This window comes from Taudactylus pleione, unplaced genomic scaffold (genome assembly GCF_031769625.1).
Source record: "Taudactylus pleione unplaced genomic scaffold, aTauple2 ptg000075l, whole genome shotgun sequence".
Lineage (NCBI taxonomy): Eukaryota > Metazoa > Chordata > Amphibia > Anura > Myobatrachidae > Taudactylus > Taudactylus pleione.
The window spans coordinates 628,294-653,583 of NW_028284477.1; the positions used below are offsets into that span (position 1 = coordinate 628,294).

The window sequence follows — 25,290 nt, forward strand, 5'->3', positions numbered from 1 at the left end:
GGGACCTATCTAGGCCTGTTTAATGTTGCTCTAAGACATTTAAAGATTGAGCAATGTAATAAAATACTATAAACAGGCAAATGTGCCACATGTAATACAGATAGTACCAGTGTCCCCCTCAGCCTCATGATTAATTTAAGAAATAAATCAGGTTAAGTTAAGGAGTATTTTAGAAGGCATGTAGAAAGTTTACTTAATGAAAGTACTTGTATTAAAGGGGATGCAGGTTAGACTTGATGTTTTAGACAGATTTTTTCCACCTCTCTGCAAACCTAGGCACACACCTAGAAGAGCACCGGCACACACCTAGAAGAGCGCCGGCACACACCTAGAAGAGCGCCGGCACACACCTAGAAGAGCGCCGGCACACACCTAGAAGAGCCCCGGCACACACCTAGAAGAGCGCCGGCACACACCTAGAAGAGCGCCGGCACACACCTAGAAGAGCGCCGGCACACACCTAGAAGAGCGCCGGCACACACCTAGAAGAGCGCCGGCACACACCTAGAAGAGCACTGGATGGACCATCCAGTGCATATGTGAAAAAATAAGGCATTCTGAGGTAAGCATCTAATATCATTCTGTAGGTCTGCCTGGTAATCTATTATACTTGACATTAATATGACTTCTTCTACATATTAAAAAATAGAAAGAAAGTGGTCACTGAATAGTTAGAGGGAAAGGAACAAAACAACCAATTAATTTAAGTACTGACTAAACAAATTGCACTAATTTCAATATACTCTTTACTAGAAAGTCAGTATAGCTATAATAATGCAATTTATCTGGTGACTGGTAGGTTTAATACAACAATACAATATTTTATATGAGGCACTTCCCCCAGAACACTGATATATATAAGAATTTTTAATAGTTTCATTCATATACATTAACATTCTTTGTATAACCCTATGAACCCATGGAAAAAACCTACATGTATGACTGTACACTGCAGATAGGGTGTTTGCACCCTCTGCTGGTTTAAACAAGTTAAACCACCTGCACGTACTGATGTAATTTAAATAAAAATGATCATTTAAATAAAAATGTACTATTTGTATTATGTTTATTTATATTTTTGTGACCATGTTCCTCCTTTTTCCATATGTTGGCTGATAACTGTGTAAAGTCTGATCTTGCGGTTTTTGAAAGTTGTTGAAAACATAGCCCATTATCACCACATAAAGCAACATAATTGTCAGGAGAGGAGTCTTAAAATAGAAGTAATAAAACTATAATTAAATATATACATATTTGCTACAAATGTCCAATAAAACAGAAGAATAATTAATTTTGCATAAAAAGCTCATAAGTGTACTATATAAAAAAAAGTTATATACTTAAGTATAAAGTTCTCTTTGTTTCTGTCCAGATTCATTTTATAGTACTTTAATCATTTTTACATTTCATCTGCAAAAATTACTATGTTCAAGGATGACGTTCACCTGTGAATACTTTAACATTACTTGCCATTTAAGATTGAACCTTGCCATACCTGTTCATCTACATCTGGGCAAGACTGACCCGATTTCAAGGTCAAAGTGGAAGTGTGTGATATTATCACAGACTATGTTAGATCCAGCTCTATGAGAATGAAGGTTGACTGATGACCTCCAATGGAGGTCAGTTGTCCAACTATAAAATAGTAGGGTAATATAGGCAGAAATTTTCAAATGCATTCCAGTCATATTGGATCATTGCAATCTGAATGGATATCTGCTATTTGTCTTTCCACGTGTGTTCTCAAATGCCCACAGATATGGACCCAAATGTAACAGCCTGTGATTTGCGGGCCCATGTGGCCAGTAGTTGCTATATACACCTCAAGGTCATTCCTGTCTCTTTACCACAACTGCAATACTGAGGAAGCCAGGCAACCACACCTTCTCCCCAGGGTTGTCTTAACAGCAGTGTGGGCCCTGGGCAAAGAAATGCACTGGGGCCCCTACCCACCCATTCACGGGAAACAAATGTAAATAGTCAATAAAATTAAACCTTCCTGCATGCCTATCAGACGTCCCACACATGCAGAGAGACTGTCTGACTGGTCTGAAGCCGGTGGATGAAGTGAAACTGGGACTGAGGTGAGTACTCATCAACTGGGGGGGGGCCCGGTAGGATGGGGTAGGGGAGGTTAGATCAGAATACAGTGCACCAGCGGCCGGCTTATAAAAATATCACAAATTTACCAACTGGCCCAATGGAAGAGATGGCCCTGCTTCTCCCATCATCCACGTACCCCAGAACATCCGTGTTTTAGGACCTGCTGCTCGCCCCAGTCAGGAACTTTCTGGACCATTCCACTCTTTTGCCTGGTCCACTCTTTGTGCTGGCAGCTAACAGGGTCCCAGGAATCTCTGTTCTTCAATGAGTGCGCTAGTCTCTGGTTTCACCCAATAGAGTTATTTGCACCTATCTCCTGCTGTAGGATTGACTTCACCCGCTCTATACTCTTATGTCACCCTTTATAGCTTGGTAGCTATGGAAGCCTCCTCTCCAGCTTGTATCCTCTCGGCTTTCAGTTCTGCCTGATTGCTCACATATCTGGTTATGGAGCATCTATATTGTTCTGACTTCAGCAAAGCTACTTTTCTAAAGTCTACTACTACAAGGAACTAGACTGCTTTCCCATTACTTGATCAATTACATATCATCTGGCTAATCTTTGTTGGTCCTTTACTCTACAAGTCTCTATGTTCTGTGCTTTTACTCTTACAAATATCTTCCAAGAAAGTTCCATCTGTCAACTTTTTCAAAGCTCCCACTAAGTCCTCATCCTTGCTTGACAACTCTTATTGAGAGGTGGGTCCTCTGAGTGGAACCTCCTTGAACACGGCAACAGAAACCATCATGCTTAACAAACCTGTTTCACTCCATAACATTATGTAGCTCCTAGAGGAAGTTTAGGAAATTAGATTACACTGGATTTGAAAAGAATTAAAACAAGACGTTCAGTACTTCAAACTGTTTATTTGAAGGGCATGATGGAAGAATTAGTGGAATACCATTATGATTTAATTCTTACGAAGCAACACAAGCTGAAATGGGGGTTCTCCACAATAAAATTGCTGTTATGAAAGACAGACCAAGTTAAAATATTATTAAAATCAGGGGGCATATCTGAATCCGTACACTACTCCGACCTCAGAGACATTGTCCCAGGGATGTTCAGAAAACTCCACACTGATTCACAACTTCTCTTAGACCGCATTAATCATCTACCCAAGGCCAGGAATGCACATCAAGGGTTGACAAGAGATACAGTCAAGCATGTACTATAAGCATGTGAAAGAAATAATCCTTAAGACGGGTATCCACTAGACGATAAATTGGCCATTTTCAACGATAACGATATCATTATTGTTCATCGTCTGCAATATGACAAACTATGACCACTCCTGCCAGTCGCTGACGATATTTTTCATCGCCCGTACTTGCAGGGCGACCACATTGAGCCCGGCACTGTAGGGTAAACACTAGACGATATCGCTCATGGAGCATATTGTCTAGTAGTGGATACCCGCCTTTAGGGTTACCCACTCCACATATTCAGCAAACTTTGTTTTGGAAGACCTACAATTTTATGGTGATGTCTTGTAAGCCATGCTAATATAAGGTTAGATTAGCCCCTAAGTGGTCGCCAGTGAGACCCATCTACATTGCAACACATGTTTGAAAACCAATTATAAACATCTCTATTCTGTAGTGATGTATTTTCAAAACTCTACAGTATGTTATTAATAATTGCTAAATACACACGCATTGAGATCTGGGATTTGATTCCCACCATGGCCCTAACTGTGTAGTTTGTATATTCTCCCCATGCTTGCCTGGGTTTCCTCCAGGTGCTCCGGTTTTCACCCCACACTATACTGGTAGGTTAATTGGCTCCTGCCAAAAGACTAACCTTAGTGTGTATGTGTGTGCACATGTGGGAGGGAATATAGATTGTAGGTGCCACTGGGGCAGGGACTGATGTGAATGAGCAAATATTTTCTGTAAAACACTGCAGAATGTGCACGCTATATAAATAACTGCCAATAAATAATATAACTCCATGTGCTTGTACATAAAGCAGTTTACATTTCATGCTCTGCCTCTCAAAGCCACTAGGTGTCATCTAGTAATCATTTTAAAAGATCGAGCTAGTGACTGAATTCAAGAATACATAAGTACTAAGGGGTCTATTTACAAAGCGTTGGATGGAGATAAAGTCCCAGCCAACCAATTCCTAACTCTCATTTTTCAAACACAGCCTGTGAAATTGCAGTTAGAAGCCAATTGGCTGGTATTTTATCACTGACTGGCCAATGTATGGTGTGTGACCCTTAACATTCAAAAGCTGATAGGATTGAAAGCGAACAGAATGTGATGATATTGGTGTCTTAAGCTGAAGAGCACAGTAGTAGAGAATCAAGTTCAGAACACAGGAGCAGAGTAAGCAAAGGCTCATTCAGGAACTACCTGATCATAGGACAAAACAGGAACCGTGATGGATTTTTATGAGGTAATACTGGACATTTTGGCTAAATTAAGGTCAACAGCATGTGACAGCCCCCAGTGGCTGGTAGTGGAATTAACTGATAATATTTCTATCACAGGGAGGCATTGATCCAGCAGTACGAGACCTGATGTTGGCTGGAATGTTTCCGAGATCAGTGGTCCAACCCTAAAACAGAAGAGTAGTATGGCCAGAGCATTTCAAATGCATTCCAATCATATAGCATCACTGCAATTTTAACGAATTTCTGCTATTTGGTGTCCAATGTGCTGCTGTATTGGATTTTTACATACTGAAAGAGTTAGGCCTGAATATAAGGCTGTATCGTACCTTTTGTCAATATAGCTCAGTTTTCACCTGTTTCTATAGCCTACTGTACCACAATTTAGTACTGCCAGTTCAATACAGCATAGGCACAGCAGCTGTATTATTAAGGCAGTGGATGCCAGATGTTTAACATCTTACTGATGTGTGCCTCCCCCAGTTGAATTTCAAATCAATGACGCTCACCCTGGTACAATGGCAACATAGAGGTGGTGTGAGCAAAAAGGTCAATCACAAGCCACAATATCTTGATAATTTTTCGTCCAAGATTGAGAGGAAAGAGGGGAACTGTTAAAAAAAATAAAAAATTGGCCCAGCTAGGGGAAGTAGCACATTATATAAACATAATAGTTTATGTATGAATTTCTGTTCTGCTCTTAGGATTCACCAGCATAGAATTGTGAATAGTTTACACAGATGACTAACCTTTGTTGATGACTAATTTTAGGGGAAATTAGCTTCTTTTATTCTACATTAAAAAAAAGCTTATATTGTAATTTAAATGCACAACAACAATGTCATTCTTACCCCTTTGTATTGCATGTTTAGGCAAGCATAATGCAGCCATTTCATCTCCCTTTCTATGAATAAACAAAATGTAAAATGCACTCGCTCCAGTTCATTATGTAGAATTATATAGACTCCTGGATTGTCTTGTCAGCATTAGAACAATAAATATTATTCTTATTACATAGTCCTGGCCAGTGCCTTTTTCCTATCAAACAGGTGGTGGTACTCACATAAAGTTTTAAATTGATACAAGATTTATAGTTGGAAATGCAATAGACTGGGTATTTTTAAGTCAACAAAAATCGCAGAAAAATTCCTGCAACTTTGGCCTCCAAGTTGCAGAATATAATTGCCCATGGCTTGGAGTCGACAACCTACTGGCGATATGCAGCAGGTTATGAACTCACACATTGCTGGCAATCCGAAGAGTTGTCAGAATGTTTTTCCCAAAAAAATTAAAGAAATTAAAAAAAATGTGGAGGCCCTATCCCACCATAGGGGTGTGGGGAATCAGCACAGCACTGGTTATTCTTACCGATGAGTTGGTATAAATTTTTTTCACAGGCCTCACTATTTCAAGGGTACCCAGCCAGGGTCTTGCTGGCAACTTTCAAGAGGCAAACACAAGCAAGTGGCCCAGCTTTTCTACCCAGCGAATGCAATTTAAAAAATGGGAGTGGCAATAATGTTGGGGTGTGGTTTGTATAATGTGGGTATGGTTTAAATAGCAAATTAAATATGAAAAATTGTTATAACCTATAGCTATAAACAAATATATCACGTACCAGCCCCATCTGACTAATGCTGGGTACACACTGACAGATATAGATCGCCTGTTTTATTGAACGGACAATATATTTGTAGTGCATGATTGGTGAGTGTGTACAAATGATATGTTTATGAACGACGTCATTCATAGACATATCGCATCTGCCCTGCAGCACAGCTGATCCCGATAGATCTCACAGATATATCTGCATGTCTGGCTATGTCTACAGGAGATAAGTCGACCACCCTTACACTTGCTGCAGGGGTCCGCCAGTGACAGACATCTCAACTGGGTGTGCAAATTTAAATACCCAACCAGTTGTAATGTCAGCGCAGACACATCGGCCTGAACGATTGGTAAGATTGTATGCACTCATCAATCATTAGATTGGTCGACCCGTCGGCCAGGTGTGTACCCAGCTTTAGCTGAGACATGAACATCAGGTCCAATTTAAGGCCGTTTATTATGGTGGCCAGATTTCTTTTTTTTTAAAAAGCTTAGACTGTGCTAAGGTCACAGTGGAAATAGGGGTTTCTTCGTGGTGAGGGGATATCCAGCTGTGTCTAGCCGCTGGTCTGCCTCGCCTCTGCTCAAGCCTTTCACTAACAATTACAAAAAGACCAGAAATCTCAAGCAGAGACATTTTTCATGATTTGGCTCCCCTATTTAGTCACATTTCCATGAGACCATGGACCATGTTAGAAAAGTGGTTAGTATGACCACATGGTATAACATGGAAGTGCTTGCTAGAGGGTCTCCCCCAGTTTAACTTTTCCTGTTGCCACAAATTTTTCGAGTGTCATTTTCCTCCTATTGTTATTTGTAATTGTATTTAATTATTCTATAAAAAAAGTTATGTATTTTATACAATACCAACTGTTATTGTATGACATGTTTTCTGTATAATAAAAACACTTTAAGAAAAAAAGTGACCAGCAGCTTGTGTGTGTAGCATCTAATAATGCTTATCCGGCCAGATATTGGCCCAAAGCATTCAAGTCTGCTCCATATCCTTCAGGTAAAATCTTGTGCTGTCCTGACTCTGGTGTCTCACAGTCACTGGGGAAAGCTGTACGTTTGGGTATCCCTCTCCAGCTTGTGTGGATTGGGCTGCTGGAGGCATGTAGTGGGAGCCCTGGGTTGAGCAGCAGCGCCCGGCCCTTTGTTCCAGCTTCCCTTTTTGCTTTGACCCACAGTGTGTGTGTCTGCTGCGGAAAAGGCAGGGCGCAATTCATAAATTAAAAAATGGGCAAGGTGCATTTCACAATTAACAAAACAGACAAAAAAAATACCTAGTGGAACCACAAACACACACATACATACACTGTATACATACCTTTCCAGGTAGAAATTTGGTTGTGTAGCCTCGATGTTTCCAGTTTATGTACTGTTATCCCACACGAGATGTGTATGGCGACTATTAACATTTTTTTGTTACACTATCCTAATTATGTTGGGCCTGATCTGCAATTGATACTGGAATGGATGGAACTTATACTTACTAAAAAAAATTCCTTTATGATGGTCGTTTTTTTCTCCAATTGATGGGATGTGCGATGGGGGTCCAATCTGGTCCATCGTACGTGAATATTTTTCTATTTTCTGTTGAGGAGGATATTTTTTTTTCCAATGAAGATATAGCGAGTCAAGTGGCATTCTACACACGATATATAGATGATCTCCTAATTTTTTGGAGAGACCCTAAAGAAGATCTGCTTGATATCATTACTAAACATAATGCTAGTACTAGTCCGGTGAAATTAACATACAATATGAGCAACATTCAAATCAATTATCTTGATGTATCTATATCCATTAATGAAGGGCAAATAAATACTAGCCTTTTTTCCAAAGAGACAGAGAGGAATAACTTGTTACTTAACACTAGTTGCCATCCACGCACATTGCGTATCAGACGCATTACATCTGATCATAGACTTGGGGAGCCAAATGGACTCTATGATAGCGAAGTTCATAGAGAGAGGTTACTCCCCAAATGATCTTGCACAATCTAAACAAAAAGTTTTGGGTCTAAATAGAGAAGACCTGCTAAAAAGACAAAATCTTAAGGAGAAACCTGTAGCACTGCCCTGGGTCAACCATTATAACCAAGCTAGTGCTAAAATTAATGCTATATCTAAGAAACTTTGGCCTCTAATTCAGTCTGACAATGAGTTAGATATGGCAAAGACTAAGTCAATGCCATGTTACACATGTGGCCGTAGCTTGAGAAACATTTTGGCGAAGACCAATATTACCTCATTTGAGAAAGGGAGTCAGGAATGGGGCATAAGGTAAAATGGGTTGTATCAGGTGCACTTGCGTAAACTGCCGCTACTCAATACCTGGTGAGGTCTTTGTCCACCCCCTCTCCGGCAAAAAGTGTAACACTTCGCACACACTTACCTGTAATACACCTTTTGTGGTGTATCAGATTGTGTGCCCTTGCGGTCTATTCTATATTGAGAAGAAAAAGGATGGCGGCACATCACTCTTCGATTCGCACTGCCCTTAGTAAGGGCAATAGTGACCAACTGGTCGCTAGACAATTTGCCACTATACCAAACAGATTGTCATAATTAAGTTATCGAATGATAGATCACATCCCAATATCATTAAGAGGAGGCAATTGTGCATTAAAATTGATACAGTGTGAGGCCAGGTGGATACATCGATTGGGGACTCTTGCACCCAAGGGGCTCAATGAGCACCATGGCCTGCAATGCCTTATGTAACTTGTACTAGTGGTATATTTTAAGCCTTGAATCATTTTGGTATATATGGTATATTCCTTATTTGACTATATAGGATTAGTTGCAAAGTGCTTATGTGAGATCTTTTGAACACCAGATAGAGTTAGAACACTGTGTATATGTCCTGTAGTTCAATTTATAATTCAGACAGTCATTATTGAAGCTTATGATGTTGTAATAGTATTGTATTCTTTCCCAGGGTACTCTCACTGTTGCGGTGTATTGTTGTCATGGTGATTGGGTGTGTTTGTCATCATATATGGCCGCGTATTGATGCCCTGGAGATGACGTCAGTGGCATGTTCCGATGGCCGGGTGTGCCGTCCCGCCCTGCTTCAGTACGCGCCTTCACTGGGAGATATAGGTAAGCTATGTTATGTTTCTCTTCACGTCCTGATGAACATGTGATTAAAACATTGAACCGTTGACCTGCTAATACGCTGCCAGGAGGTGGATTTATTGGCTGGAGTGCCGCACTTGTGACTACTATATTATATATATTTATTTTTGATTTTTTTTTACTAAGTATTTACTCGAAGTATTTAGCACACTATTAGCAAACTCAGGAAAAAGTACCCAAGCACAGGAATCTCTAAGACAAGAGACTACATACTGCACTTTGCCCTACTGGATAGTGACTGGGGATGGAGCAAGCACTGCTGGATGCAAAACTATGACAGAGGACCCAATCATAATTTTTCTATAAGGCCCAGATATTTCTTGTTACACCACTGCTTAGGAGCAAATAGCACTATCGTACTAACGAGGAATTAAATGATTTTGTATTCTTCAATTCACATTCAGTTAAGCAGCCTCATCCAGCCTAGCTGCCAGTAAATAACAAACTGAACTTATCACAGAACCCACAGCATTGTAGGCTGTCATTGGTTCAGCAGATACTTGTCTGGTGGTCTCAAAATGTATGTTATTCAAAACCTAGATATTAATAGATCAAATTGCTACCATGAAATACAGGTACTTGTGCATGATTTAAACATGCAGGACGGGACACATCAAGCATAGCATACGCATTCCGCCACGGATAGCAAACATATCGGCATTTGGTAACGTATGCTTGTACAATTGCTGCTGAAAAAGCAAAGGACAGCTCTCCCGCTAAGAGCTGTCCCTTGTGATATAAGGACTTCGGGTTTATGAAACGGGAATCCTTCTGCGTATGCTCGGCCTTCGGCCACTAATATTGCTTCCATCTTGAAGTGGGTAAAACGAGGAGGATTCCTTCCAATGTTTCTGATTATAAAATCATGACCAATCCGGAAATACCATCAGAAGGAGTTGGGTACAACAAGCCGGCGCTCAGGATCCCGGCGGTGAGAATCCCGACACCGGCATCCCAACTGGGTTAGAATACAGACACCTGCCAGTAAGTACCCTACCCCTAAACCTAACACTCCCCTCCCTGCAGCCTAAACCTAACCCTCCCTCACCGCAGCCTAAACCTAACTGCCCCCCCACCCCCCCATGCACCCTAATACTGCATACACACTAGATGATGATTTGGATGATATGAATGATAACTATATCGTTCATTGTATTCAATATCGTCCAATGTGTATGCAAGACATCGTTAAAAGATGCACGCTCCCGCGGATGGTTAACAATGTCTTTCATCGCCTGTACTTGCAGGGCAACCTGACGATATAGTCAGGTTCTGCAAGTACGGGTATGAGGAAGGGTGCAGTCACTGAACGATATCGTTCAGTGTGTATGCTCAATGTCGTTAATGACATTGAGCCTGGCAGTGCAGGGGAAACACTTAACGATATCGCTAATCAAGCATATCGTTAAGTGTGTACGTGGCTTAACCCTAAACCTTTCACTAGAGACTAACCTTCACCCCTAACCCCAATACTTACCACCAGGATGCCGGCACCAGGATTCTGACTGGTGTCGGGATTCCGACGCCTGCATTCTGAGCGCCATCATCCTGACACCCGGGATGTCAACTACATCACTTTGGTAGACCCAGATCACACCCTTCTTCCACCAGGACTTGCCTCTTGTGACACCCAAGGCTTTTGAGAGGTTTGAAATATATTTATATTTACTGCTATGACTTTATGGTGTTGGTATTGCTAGGAACAGAAATAAAAATGTCCTCACACTACACCTAGTAAATGTCCATCTGAACCCACTGTTGCTGCTGGTATTAGGGTCCTGTAAATGTGTCTCCATCGGATGTCTGTGTCAAGGAAAGTGGGGAACTTCATTTAATTTTAAATGATTGATTAGCTCCTTCATGTTGATGAAATCCAAGCCTGTATTACCCAAAATATTACTGCAGAGCATTAAAATATGATCTAAGGTGTGAAGATCAGAGGGTGCAAATCACAATACAAGGCCATTCATTTTTAATAAGCAGGTCTAGACTTAAATTGTGCAACATGGCTCATTAAAAGATCAAAGAAACAGACAATGTTGTATCTTAAATTCGTAACATCTCAAATAACCTGAGAGTCATGTATGGTCTTGAATCAAGGTTACAAAGTGACACCATAAGAAGTAAATTGCCACCATAAATTTAAATGTAATTTTTTATTTTAAGTAACAGGGCTGTCAGTATTTTGCAATGTCTGACTGCCTCTTTTGTGTGGCTATTTCCAAATATATTTATCTCCACACAGAGACTGCCCATAACTCTGTAATAGAGCTCTATGCAAGCTGTTCCACAGAGTTCAATTGAAGAAATCTGGGTGACTTGTAATACGAATGTTCCTTCTGCCAGCTTCAGGAAACAAGAATGCAAGTAGGGGTTGTCCTAAAGTTGACAATTTTATTAAGATATGTTCTTAAACAGTCTTTGAAGTATCAGTTTATGCAGAGAAAATTGGTAGGAGGGTGGTAGCGCAAGTGGTAAGAGTAAATATTTATCTCTGCACTAATGCCTATTGGCAGATCATAATATGGTGGTAGGTTGCATCAGTGTGAGATGGAGGTGATTTACAATAGGGCACTCAGGGGCATGTCCGTTACGCAGGATGGAGGTAGGAGAAAAAACGCGTTGGGAGGCCACGCATGCGCTGCTGAAGCACATTTTTGGCAGGCTGGAGGTCGAGCCTCCAGTGTCTCTGGGTCCTAGTGCCGGAGACTATGGAGAAGGGAGACAATGCCGAGTGCTCTTTCTAACAATGCCAAGATCTCAAATATTAAGTTTAGAGAAATAATGTGAAGCACCTAACTAAAGAAACTATTAGAAGAAAGTAGCTATGAGAAAAGAGAAGCTGGGCGTATCATTAAAGATCTTATTCAAATTTGTCAAAATGATGTGACTGGACCATATAAAACACAAATTGTATCGATTACAATATATATATATATATATATATATATATATATTTATTTTATTTTTTTTAAAACAAGGGCAGAAAAAGAAAAGGTACAATATATTTTATGGAGAGCTACATTATTTGTATGTTTCTGACACTATTAAGTAGATCTGTAAGAAAGCTTTTAATTGTATACAATATATATCCATGTTCTGTATTTTATCCAGATTACAACTAAAGACTGTTATTGATACTGTATGCTCAGATTGTGATTTGTGTGCTTGTAATAGAATAATAGTGAGATTCTGTTTTGTTACACATTATATTGTTCTACTGGATACTTCCACCTTTATAGCTTTATGAAATTTGTGTTCAACTTGTTATTTATATATTTTTTATCTATTTAACAATATAGATGACATAGTATATACATTGCAAAACTATTGTACAACAAGTACATTTACCATCTGATACTTTGTTCTAATTTCAGTTGTGATAAATCACCACAGCAAAACAAACTGAAAATAAATATGGTCTCTCTCTCCTAGGAATAAAGTATATGGAAACCACCAATTATTAACACTTATTAAAGAGGTCAGGGGCCAATGCAGGATTTCTGAGGGGATTTCCAAAAGCTTGATTTTAGACAGAGGGGCCCATTTATCATTGTATATTTTGCAGTTTATCCCCCCCAAAAAACACCCGTTTTCAGGGTTAACCGCAAATATTATGTTTCCCCCAGATGTATGAAGGAGGAACTGCAGCAGATACTGTATCCGATATCAGCTCCGATCCCTCCATTCCCAATGGCAGACGCTTCCCCCATAGATTTCTATGGGGGATAGGATGCGATGCTGCCAAATTTACCAACTTCCAGAATGTGGTGCATTCCGGAGTTTGGCCCCCGCAGTGAACACCATCTGAAGATGGTGTTAGTCCATTTTAGCCAATGCGCTACACATTGCAAAACTTACAGGGAGAGGGTTCCATATCCTGGCAATGGCGGCGACAAATGTGCAGTCACCGGGACTGCGCATATGCAGTAGCCCTGACAGCACTCTGGGCACATCGCAGGGACAGGTTCCTTTCAGAGCCCCTGTCCCTACATGTGCCGAATGATACATCTCGGCGCTATGATCACATTTTGTAATGCCTTCATGGCCATGCCCAGATCGCATTGCAAGGGCGATCATTCATAAATGGGTCCCAAAGTGTGGCCAGCCCATGAAGAGGGCATAATGAGCACTTAACAAGCTATACGGTCTGAATCATACAATTCAAGGGGGGGATTTCTGGCCAACTGAAACCCCCCTCCCCCCACATTTGCCTATGGAGATGGGATATACGCAACACATTACATCAGTATTTCATAAAATAAAATAATAATAATAATAATGTCAAAGTAAGATTCCTCTCCTCATGAAATGACAATCGTAGCTGGAAACAAGCAGACCTAACCAATGTTAGGTGACTCCTGCTTCTGTCGCAACTATCGGGTGGGTAATGGATGCAAACCCGTATTTGGGATTTGCGAGACCTATAACTGAGGCGCGGAGTCTAACATGCTGGTGGTGTTCACCAGGGACCCCTGCAAGGAGGTATGGACTTAGCTGCGTCCGACACGCAGGTCACGGCCCTCAGACTAGGTTCCCCAATACAGGTGTTGGTAAGCTCTGGATGTAGCGAAGACGTAAAGCTGTGAGGGAAAACCATATCGGTTCCAAAAAAAACCCCTCTGATGTGCTCGTTTACCATAAAATTGCAGTACGCATAATACCTCCTTGGCTATATTATTGGAATTATTACACTAGAGAGCGCTTAATTCTCACCCTTCCTTAAAAATGTACTACTACTTGAGACATTACGACAACAGGATAATATCAGCAGCCACCTAAATAAGGGGAGTGTATTTCAAGAAATGTAAAGGAGCACCCTAAAAAGACACTAATACAGACATTTTTGGTGCAGCGCTATAACAGTACCATTTTTTGTATAAATATATTAGCGACCCGCCCCAGCTTCACACGGGAGTAATTTCATCTCGCCATAGCCCCCTGCATCTCATAGCAAACTACACCATGGCAGCACAGTCCTCTGCATTTCACCACAACCCCCTGCTTCTCACTCCTGCCCCCTGCATCTTACCAGTATCACCACAATCCCCACTGCTGCTGCACTGCAGCTGGCTGGGACCCGGCCACTGGGATGTACTGGGAAGGGCAGGAGGATCATGTATTGTAGCTACCATAAGCATTATCAGCAGCGGCCTGGGGCACCTGTGCATACTTGTGCAGCCTCCATGCGCACCCCTCCCCAGCTGGCGATGATCAATGTCCTCTTTTCACAATGTACCCTGTATTTCCTGGGCTTCCTGCTGATCTTCCTCACTGTCCTGTCCCTGTCTGAGAACAGCTCTGACTTCCATGGGAGGTGCCTCCTGTTCACAGTGGATGTGTGGCTGAGCGGGATCATCATGCTGGAGAGGGACCACTTCACGGTGGAGTGGATGCCAGAGTTTGCCTGCAGGTTCAGTGTAGGGAGGGACATTGGTATCCGATGGTTACCAACCATCTGTTTTTTATTCCGATGGTAGTGTTTTTACCATTTGATGGTGGCGGTCTGATGTTTGCAACCATTGAATGGAAATCATTTAATGGTGTTCCAATGGTTTATTTTTTATTTTTTTAATTCCTGATAGCTATGCCTCCCCTGGCTCCATCCTGGCTACTGTGTCTGCATCTGGGCATCTTCATGGGTTCGTTGGAGACTGTCTCTCATTACCTGTCTGCCTCAGACATAACCCTGCTCAGTCCCCGACTCCCTACCCTCTCTAGGCTGCTGCTAAGCAACAGAATACATTGCTATCTCTGATTGGCTCTCACCATCTCAGAGAGCAGCCTTTGGTCCTGCAACAGCAGCAGTCACTTACACAGCGCAACAGTTTTTTCTGTGACTTGCTTCATTCCAAGGGGTATATTTATTAAAGTGAGAGTTTTATAAATGGAGATGTTGCCCTAGCAACCAATCAGTTCTTTTTTTTTTGCATTTTGTTAATTGCTAAAAAAAATAAACTATCAACACTTCTATTTTTGAAGTGTGCTAGCACTGCTTCTTTTGGCAGGTTTTGAAAGGTGCGATCATGACATCACATCATGACACCACTGCAGAGGAACCAGCCATTGTTCAATCAAGAGAGTGACACAAGATAAAGGGAACAGTTAGTGATCTGGGAGGGGGAATACGGGAGTGAGCTGTGAGCTGGATGGTATGTGTTGTGAAGGGGTCAGTGTGTACTGTGAGGGGGAGATCTATATGTGATGGGAGGGGGCAGTGAGTGGTGGAAGGGGCGCAGTGAGTGAACCTGGAGGTGGTTAGTGAGTGAGCTGGGATGAGGGTAAGTGGATGAGCATGCTGTGATGAAGTCAGTGAGTGCTTTGAAGGGGCTATGAGTGCTGTGAGGGGGGATACTAAAGGTTGTGAATTGTGCATTAAGGGGTTCAGTGTGTGCTGTGAGAAATCAATGAGTGTTTGTGAGGGGGTCAGTGAATGCCGGAGGGAGGCTGTGATGGAGTCAGTGAAAGGGGGCAGTATGTGCCCTAAGAGGGTCAGTGTGGGGGTTAGTGTGTGCTGTGAGGGTGTAGTGAGTGCCGTAAGGGGGAAAGTTTGTGCTAGAACAGGGCAGTGAGTGAGCTTGGAAGGGAACTGTATGAGCTGTGAGGGAACCAGTGAGTGCCAGAAGGGGCAGTGAATGTTGGAGCGAGTCAGTGTGTTCCGTGAGGGGGGGTAGAAGTGAGTGCTGTGAGGAAGACTGTTTGTCTGTTTATGAGAGGGCATTGAGGGGGGGGGGAAGTGTGTGCTGTAAGAGGGGCAGTGAGTGAGCTGGAGGGGGTTCACTGAAGGGCAATCTTATTCTTAAGTATGGATCTCTTTCAGCCTTCCACACTCCATTCATTTCCACAACATTTTTATAGGCATTTACCAATGCACAATCCTTTAACTGGTCTCTAGTAAAGTCTTGGGAGTGTTACAGTCCTGGACACAGGAGACCAGTCTTCTCCACCAGATGGCTAGGTTTCTGCTTCCTCCCATCCTTTTCTGAGCAGGCCTTCTTCTTCACGTCTTCTGGTAGGCGACACTGAACCCAGGCTCCAGATCTTGCTGCTTTCTGATTTCTCCCACTGGTTTCCGGAATTTGAGTAACAGTATCATATAGGGTCAGACATCCAGCAGGTAATTCAGTTGCCGGCAAGTCCGGACCGATCATTATAATCTCCCAGAACAGGGGAAAGTCTTGTTGCTATTGCCGCTATCACTTGCACTATTTGTCCCTTCACGGTCACGTGAAGACAGACACAAGACCTTTACTGGCAGCAGCTGGTCCATTAATCGTTCTGGTACACCAGGGTGACGTCACTGCCCGATTCCATTAAGGTCAACACTGCTGGTCGCTCTATCAGGACTGGCACTTGGAAGAGCAGTAGGCTATCTAGGTATGAGGGCATGGACACACAGACAGGAATTGTCTGTAGGCCCCTTATCTCCAGTGAAGGGCAATTTTAATGCTTCAGCATACCAATACATTTTGGACAATGCTATGCTTCCAACTGTGGCAACAGATTGGGGAAGGCCATTTTCTATTCCAACATGACTGTGCCCCAGTGCACAAAGCAAGGAATGTAAAGAAATGATTTGAGGAGTTCGGTAGGGAAGAAGATTGGCCCACACAGAGCCCTGACCTCAACCCCATTGAGCACCTTTGGGATGAACTAGAATGGAGATTGCGAGGCAGGTCTTCTCGTCCAACATCAGTGCCTAGCCTCATAAATGCTCTACAGAATGAATGGGCACAAATTCCCACAGACACTTCAAAATCTTGTGGAAAGCCTTCCAAGAAGAGTGGAAGTTGTTATAGCTAAAAAAGGGGGACCAACTCCATATTAAAGTATATGTATTTGAATACAATATCATTACAGTCCCTGTTGGTGTAATGGTCAGGCGTCACACACACACACACACACACACACACACACACACGTATACTGTGTCTAGCACTAATGTTCCAGTTGAATTACAATTTTCTATTCCAGCATGGATACTCTTTTTTTTTTTTAAACAATTTCTTTTATTGAGACACCGCACATAAACACAGTCAAATACATCAAAATAACAGTCACGAAAGATAAAGATATACATAGAGTACAGTAGACATAAAGATCATAGTTGTTGTGGACATAATGTAGTAACAGTGTGTCTACCTAAGGAGAAAGATAAACCTAAAAACAAATCAAAAACCATAGATACATACATACAGTTTATGATAGCAGTATTCCACCATGTAAACACTGCATATATCTTAGTTATCAGATCATATTGTATATCAGATATTATTTGAAACTTTCAGCATTTGACCAATACAAACAAAAACAAATATAAACAAACCAAAAAAAAAAAAAAAAAGAGCTCTCTCCCAAACCTCCCCCCCCCCAAAGGAACCACAGCCACCCGTATCTGATGTAAACACATTATGTCGCGGTTGAGTTGATGTCTATTGGTGGATTATTCCCAATTGTCTGGAGTAAAAACCAAGATGTATCCTTCACACTATGATGTATTTGGCGCCTTAAGTCAAGGGATAATGTAGATATATATGATTCCCACATATCAAAATATTTCTCCACTTTCTTTTCCTTCTCCAAGACTACCTCTACCCAATCCATTCGAAATACATTGTATAATTTTGTCTTAAATAACACAAAAGAGGGGAAGTTGAAATCCACTCCTGCAATAACGTTTTACGAGCAGCCGCGCTAATTGCCAATAACAGTCTTCTGCTACCTTTGCTAGCCCTTATATCTGCAGGTATAATGCCAAAAATAGCCCACTCTGGAGTGAAAGGAACATAATTGAGTAAAGCTGACTCCGCATATTGCTTGATCCGTAACCAAAATCCTCGGACTATAGGGCACGACCAAAAGCAATGATACAAATCCGCATTATCTTCTCCGCACCTATAACAGGAATGAGAAGCCGAACGCCCCATTAGATAACTTCTATGCGGAGACAAATAGGCTCTGTGAAAAATGTTTAGAAACATCTCCACATATATTGTTGATGTTAAAGATTTACAAGAATAATTTAGGGCAGTCAATAACTCTTCAACTGTATACAAGGGAAATTTTTTAACCCACTGCGAAAGTCCCCTACCATTGGACGCGTGATCCAGAGATATTTTAAAATATTGATAATAATTAGAAATAGCTTTCTTAAGTATTGGAGGTTTGGAAAGAAGGTCATCTACTGGATTATTACAATCTTTCACCACAAACACCTGGATTACTGAGTTGATATAATGCTGCGCCTGCAGGAAGGCCATGGGGAACCCCAACAGAGTATTATACTTTTCTGCAGCTTCGTTAAAGGATAAAACCCGACATGCTTCTTTATCTACCAAACAGCCTATTCTCTGAATGCCACCCACTCGCCATATTGTGAATGGATATGTCGCCTGCCCAGACTGAAAATGCGGATTTCTTATGGGAGGAAGAAATAATGATTTGTGCGAGTTAAGGCCTGCCTCTTGTCTTATTAAATGCCAAACTCGTTTTGTATTCCACAGTAATGGGTTATTTTTAATTGTGGTGGGTAGATCCTGATCAGGAGAGTGAAGAAATGTAATCAAATCGCCCTGGTCTAAGAACTCTCGCTCAAGTGAAGTATTGGCATAATTCTCTGATCCATTTATCCAATCCGACAAATAACGGAACATAGCTGCTTTATTGTATAATCTAATGTCTGGAAAGCTTATTCCTCCATTCAATTTGGTTTGTTGCAATTTTAACAAACTAATCTTAGGCCGTTTACCATTCCATATAAAGGATCTAAATATCTTATTTAAAAGACTCAGATCCTTAACTGTAATGAGCAAAGGTAGGATTTGGAGCATGTACATTAATCTTGGAAATGAAATCATTTTGATTAAGCTCGCGCGACCCATATATGACAGAGTGATATTCCTCCAGCCTTCCAATTCGTCTGAACAGCATGGATACTCTTATGCAGTTATTAGTGCTCCCTTTCAGTTGAGCCTCCTTCTCCTTGGCTCATTCAATTTACTAAAAATCCAAAACATACATCACGGTGTACAATTGTGAAAGTAAGTTTTGTATTCAAAGTTTAATAAAGATACACATACATCATTTAAAACATATGTAAACATATCACCAGAACGCTGATAACAAGGAATGCGCCTCACGGATCAACAATTCCTCCTAGCTTCAAGTCTTTTCTACCCCAGACTGTCCATGTGACTTCTAGGTACATATCCAACGCGTTTCTTCATCAGCGTTTCTAACTAAATGTGTTGAGTATGTACCGGGAGAGATCCTGGGTGTAAGAGTGGATAGTTGTGATTACAAAGGCGAGGTGGCAGTCACTGGCAGAGCGTGAGGGAATGCGTGTGGAAATGAGGCTTGTGTAAAGGAGATTTACAAGGATAAAAATATGAATAAAATCCATATTGCTGAGGGATACAGTCTCACTCAGACTTTCTGGTAAAGAGCAATCCACATTTTCCTATAAACCAAGCATGGGGTGAGTGGAAAGAGGTACTCTTTACAGCAGAGCACATTCCTGTAATTATATCTCTAGGTAAAGTACCATTAGCAGCACAAGTGAGCATCTGCTAAACTAAGCCCATACCAGACTTGAGACTCTCATGGTTCTCAGCTTATTAGAGAAATATGGCTTTAGGGTACAATTTTATGTTATATACCTGAGCATGTACATTATGTTCTTCAAACTAAATATTAATCTTGGGATCTCACAAAATTTGCCCTTATTGCTATTCCAAAACAGTGTGGTGTGTAGTGCACTAATGCACCAAGCATACACAGGTTCACTCCCAAAGAGAAGTGTCATGGCCCAGCTATGATGGCATCCATATTTTGTATTGGGACTAAAACAGGCAGACTGATGTGAAGGAAGACACCTGCTAGGTCACAATGTGCAGGGTGTAGAATGGTTGTTGGTGACAGAAGAATGCAGGTGATAGGCTGCTGGTTACAGCTTATAACTAGTTCTGTGTTTGGCCTATATACATAACAAGCACAAAACAGACAACGGTTACAGTAGTCACAATAAACATCACATTGTCTGGAATACGAATGGGGATTAAGATGTAAGGCTAGTAGAAAAGCAGAGGTACAGCTAAGTATATTTTATGACATTATTTTATAGTACTTTTTGCAGATGTACTTGTGGATATGCATTTACTGTCACATACATCTATATTGGTGTTATAGCAGCACACAACACGCTGATTCTGAGTAGCAGGCAGCAGCACCTATTGGCAGTCACCCTTCTGCAACTTTATGCAAATGCTGCTGCAATATCCTTCCCCAGTCAACATCCGTTCTTCAGAATGTGCAAGGACAGAGATGCCCACTGTTAGCATCCATGCACGCATATGGCAGTTGCAGTTTCTCCATCGAAGATGGCATCCTATGTTTGCAACTGTGATCGCAGCTGCTTGCACTGATACGCCCACGACACTCCCATAATATGCCCACTGAATGGACCATATTTGTGTGCACTAGTAGCTACCTCCCAGTCACCGCCCAGGACCGGCTATCACTTTTCCGCCACGTATCTGATACCATCTGACTTGATCGCAACAGCACCTTTGTGCGTACACTCTGTGTGACGCGTGTGTCGTGGGGGGGGGGGGTTCAGAAGTTTCTGCGCATGCAGTTACAAGTAAATGTCTCAACCACATGAGCATCAGCATTGTGTGTGGCTCAGAATCAGGACCTATATGTTTTTGTGGCAACCAGTCTTTTCTTATTGGACAGGATGCATGACGCATAGCATATTGAATGCGATATACGCACCACTCATCGCAAGCTCTCCCGGTAAGACCTGTCCTTTTCGAAAGAAGGATTTCCGGGTTTAGGATCCGAGAGTCCTTCTGCACATGCAGCGAGTGATGCTAGTGATATCCTCCCTGGCTACAATAACAAAAGCAGCAGCACAGTAAAATATTTATAAGCAGGTCAAACATTTTTTGACCACACTACACAAATAGTTGTGTGACACCATTTTGCATTTCCACATTTGTCTGTTAGAATTGGTACTATGAATGACTTAAATGTGAATGGTCAACAAAACTATACCAATATTACTAGTAAGTAAACCAACACAGACACAATAAAATCGGCATCTATCTCCCCCAACAGCTGGACTTTGCTATACAAATATAGTACAGCAATTACCTTATCACAACTAGCTTTGGGAAACAACTACTACTAGTACTAATAATATTAACAATGACCTATAAATTACATCCTAATAACAAGAACTTCATTGTTTGGTTAAAGCAATCAAGCATATGGATTACAATCTGGAAGTAGCCATTTTCTATTTTGTAGGTAACTTGTATTGTAGCAAATGATAACATATTATATAAAAGCTATACAGCAACAGCGTTACACGTTCATATACGAGAACTGCTGCTATGTCTTTTATACAATTAGCCCTGCTTGGCACCATATTTCTGAGTACAACAATTGTTCCTTATAACATAAATTTATCCATCTGACAGCTACAATTGTAGTGCATAGACAGTACTCACAGGCATCTAATACACCGATGAGTCCTAAATGAGAAAATCGCAATTAAAAACTAAACAAACAGCTGTTAGCTACATGCCGGTATCACATTTCACTTACAATCTGCAGAATGGCAGACAATCATAGCTGCAACAAGGGCTGTGAAGAGGGCAAAGGTGGGTCTGAAGTACCTCGGCCTTCCCCGTGAGCCCCCTGCTGGAGGCACATGGGGTTCCCTCCTATTGCTTCATAAAAGCCATACTCTGTACTCTACAATTCTGGATATTATATGAAATTCTAATATTTATCCTCTGGCCTGTCTAAGTTGATAATATTTACTAGAGGGGTGTTTAACGTGCAGAAAATTCACCTTGAATAAGGTTCAATAAATGTTATTATGGGGACAGTAATGAACCAAGGGCAAGCTTGACAGGTTTACACGAGCTTCGATGCACCTGCGCTGAAGTAATACGAGTCGTACACATCTTTGTGCCCGCTGAATGGATGTCTCCGTGTGTCAATAACGCGAAAGCACACGAAAACTGTATTGCGGGTAGATCGTGTAGCCAAAGTTATGTACTATTCTGAGTCATGCGTATGCAAAGAGTACGCCAAATTCAGATGGATCTCTTGCACCTAGCATGGGGTACAATAGAGCAGCGCAATTGCATACAATATCGGCATATCGTCATATACGCTGTACCTTAAGCCAATATTATTATTTATTTATTTGACTATTTACCTTTAACCAGTGTTATTTTTAAACTAGAAACCAAACTGATAAACAGCATTTCGGGGTGAAAAGAAACAACACCGCAGAACAAACTGAGGACCAGTCCATCAAAAGTGTGACAATAAGGAGGGAGGAATGTAAATGCTATAATAGCTTATTTTGTATGTAGTTATTTAGTATTTTCAGCAAATAAAATATATCCATGCATTCAGCAGCTCTATTAAAAGTAGCATCTAAGAGTTCAGTCAAACTAGATTTTAATTATTGTTTAAATATAACTAGACAGAGGAGCCTACACTGAATAATATGGTGCTGTGTTGCTAGGGATATAGTTAGTTACCCGATCGTAAGTATAGCGGGGCACCTTAGCCGTGGTGTGTGTGGGGTGGGGGTTAGGTTTAGGCAGCATGGGAGGGTTAGGCACCACTGGGGGGGTTAGACACTAAGGGGGAGCAGTTAGGTTTAGGCACCAAGGGGGAAGGGCTAGGTTTAGGCACTAAAAAGGAGTGCTAGGATGCGGGGTGGGGAGGGTTAGGGTGCAAGAAGGGAGGGGTAGGGTTAGAGGCAGAAGGGAGGAGGATTATGATACTTATGTAACCCGTCGGGACTGAGCATCTGGATACCAATGTCGGCATTTTGACAGCCGGCATCCCGACTGCCGATATTTCATACCCAACTCGTGTTGCTATACTGCAGCTTCATGCATATGTGAGCCTTGTACGTTCTTAAATCTATTAGAAATCTATTAAGATGATAAAAGCTAAGATGCACCATTTGTATTGCATAAACAAAATCGTTTAATAGTTTTAAAAGCAAAATCTGCAGTAATAGTGCTAAAATGTGTTTAAGAACAAGTAATTACCTGTCATTTTAGTAGTGCTGCATATAGTGTGCAGATAGGATCCCGGATTAGCAGCAGCAGCAGCAATAGTCTAAATGAATCCATTCCACCTATACCAGACACACAGCCAGTGCAGAAATGCCATCTCCATTGTGTGCATGTCTCTGCAATGCACTGTGCTGCAGGCCCAGATAACACTAGCAAAGTCTAACCCTTTCACTGCCTCTAGCTCTAGAAGGCAAGTACGAGGGTCTAGCCCAACTGACAGCTAATGTATTAAATTGCAGCAGAAATATACAGCAAAAAAAAATAAAACACACACTAATGACATCATTATGCAACATATGCATTACAAATACAAGGTGCTGAATTTATCTTACCAGCAGCTCTCCATAGAATCTTTAGCTTCCTACCCCTGGTGATCCTTAGAGATTTGGGGAACCAGAAAAAGAGACGAGCTATCCTCCTGATGGTTTTGCCAAGCTCGTGTCTGACAGCCATGACTGGTTGTCGCTATGGGCACACAGAGCTTGTGTCAAAGATCAGCTGAATTTGCAGACAGCACGAGCAAGGCGACTCCAGCACATTAATGTGTGACATGTTTGCTCTAAGCAGTGCCTCAGACAGCATGTCTCAAGACCACCTGTTGTCCAACATCCTCCCTCCCTCTCCTATGCCAGTCAGCTGGTTCATCCAAGACCTTCCCTCTTCTGTAGCAGTGGTATGTATTAATAGAGCACTAAAGAACTGCAGACATGCTATGCATCCTAATCTGGGGAACACACTCAAATAAAAATAATTCATAAAAACGAAAACATATTTGCATACTACTGGATTTTTTCGCAAAACAAATTCAAGATACTCGTATAATGAAGATACTCGTATAATGAAATATTCATGTTCTTGGGGCAACATGCATTATCAAATATACAGTATATTTCCCTTGGGGGATAAACAAGTGTATGCATGCATGTCAGAGCTAACCAGCAGACCTCTGTCAGTGTCCGTGGCAGAGAAGACAGGGGAGTGTAGTGTCAATGTGGTCACAGAATTGCTGGGGTCTGTAAGTGAGCCACACTGTTAGCTAAGGATGGACATCAACCATCGATGTTTAGCAAACATGAATGATTTTCTATCTATGGCTGATGTTTTGCCATCCATGGCAGAGTTCTGAACTATGGGCCTGATTCAGAGACGGACGCTAATGCGATCACAGCTGCGATATCGTACGCAATGCAGCTACGAAAATATGCGAATGTTTGCAAAGATCACCTGAGCATAAAGATGCCCACTGCTGCCTTACCTGCATGCGATGACGCATAACTGCATAATTATCGGTAACATCGACGCACATCAGGGGCCATCTTGTCCTTGCTACAGGTCAGACCTCCCGCAGCCTTAGGAGCTTTTTCTGACATGCAAAGCTGCATATGCAATCGCAATGGCTAATTTATGCACGCCCATGTAACGGCGTTCAAATGGACAGACATGCCTGCGTTTTCCAGACCACCCACGTCACCACCCCCAAACATTGACAACCTGTCACTCACTCTGCAATGGATTCTGAAGTGCGTTCATAATTGCAGCGCACGCACACTGCGGCTTATATGCATGCACAATGGCAAAAAATTGCTCGATCTGCATGGAAATCGCATTAGCATCATCTCTGAATCTGTCTCTTAGAACACCATCAATGGCTGACTTCTGAAGATGACTTGGTGATGGTTCACCTATCACAAGTCACCTAGCTCCTACCTTCAATCGTCCATTGCTTAGCCCTACTCTTCTTCATTGTCACCTGTGAAGCCCACTGATGGTTCAGACCATCCATAGTTTTCGGTCAATGATTTCCTTCAGTTTTTTAAACCATTTGATGTCCACCCCTTTTGCAACTAATTAGTTTCAAGGAGTCACAATGGTAACCTCCACTCAAGTTTCAAACTGAGTAGTTCAGGGTTATAAGGAGAT

General features: G+C 41.7%; 1 protein-coding gene across 2 annotated transcripts in view; it reads right to left on the bottom strand.

The window, feature by feature from the left end:
* The window catches only part of RASSF3 (Ras association domain family member 3), a 195,052-nt gene that overhangs the window by 116,583 nt on the left and 53,179 nt on the right, over window positions 1–25,290 (bottom strand). Inside the window, exon 1 of one of the 2 annotated variants that reach the window (XM_088467783.1) lies at window positions 23,703–23,960. The exons of the other annotated variant lie outside the window; for it this stretch is intronic. Coding sequence (XP_088323909.1) covers window positions 23,703–23,823 — 121 coding nt within the window. The 5' untranslated portion in view covers window positions 23,824–23,960. Of the gene's footprint in view, window positions 1–23,702; window positions 23,961–25,290 lie in introns of those variants that run through there. 2 annotated transcript variants of the gene reach the window in all.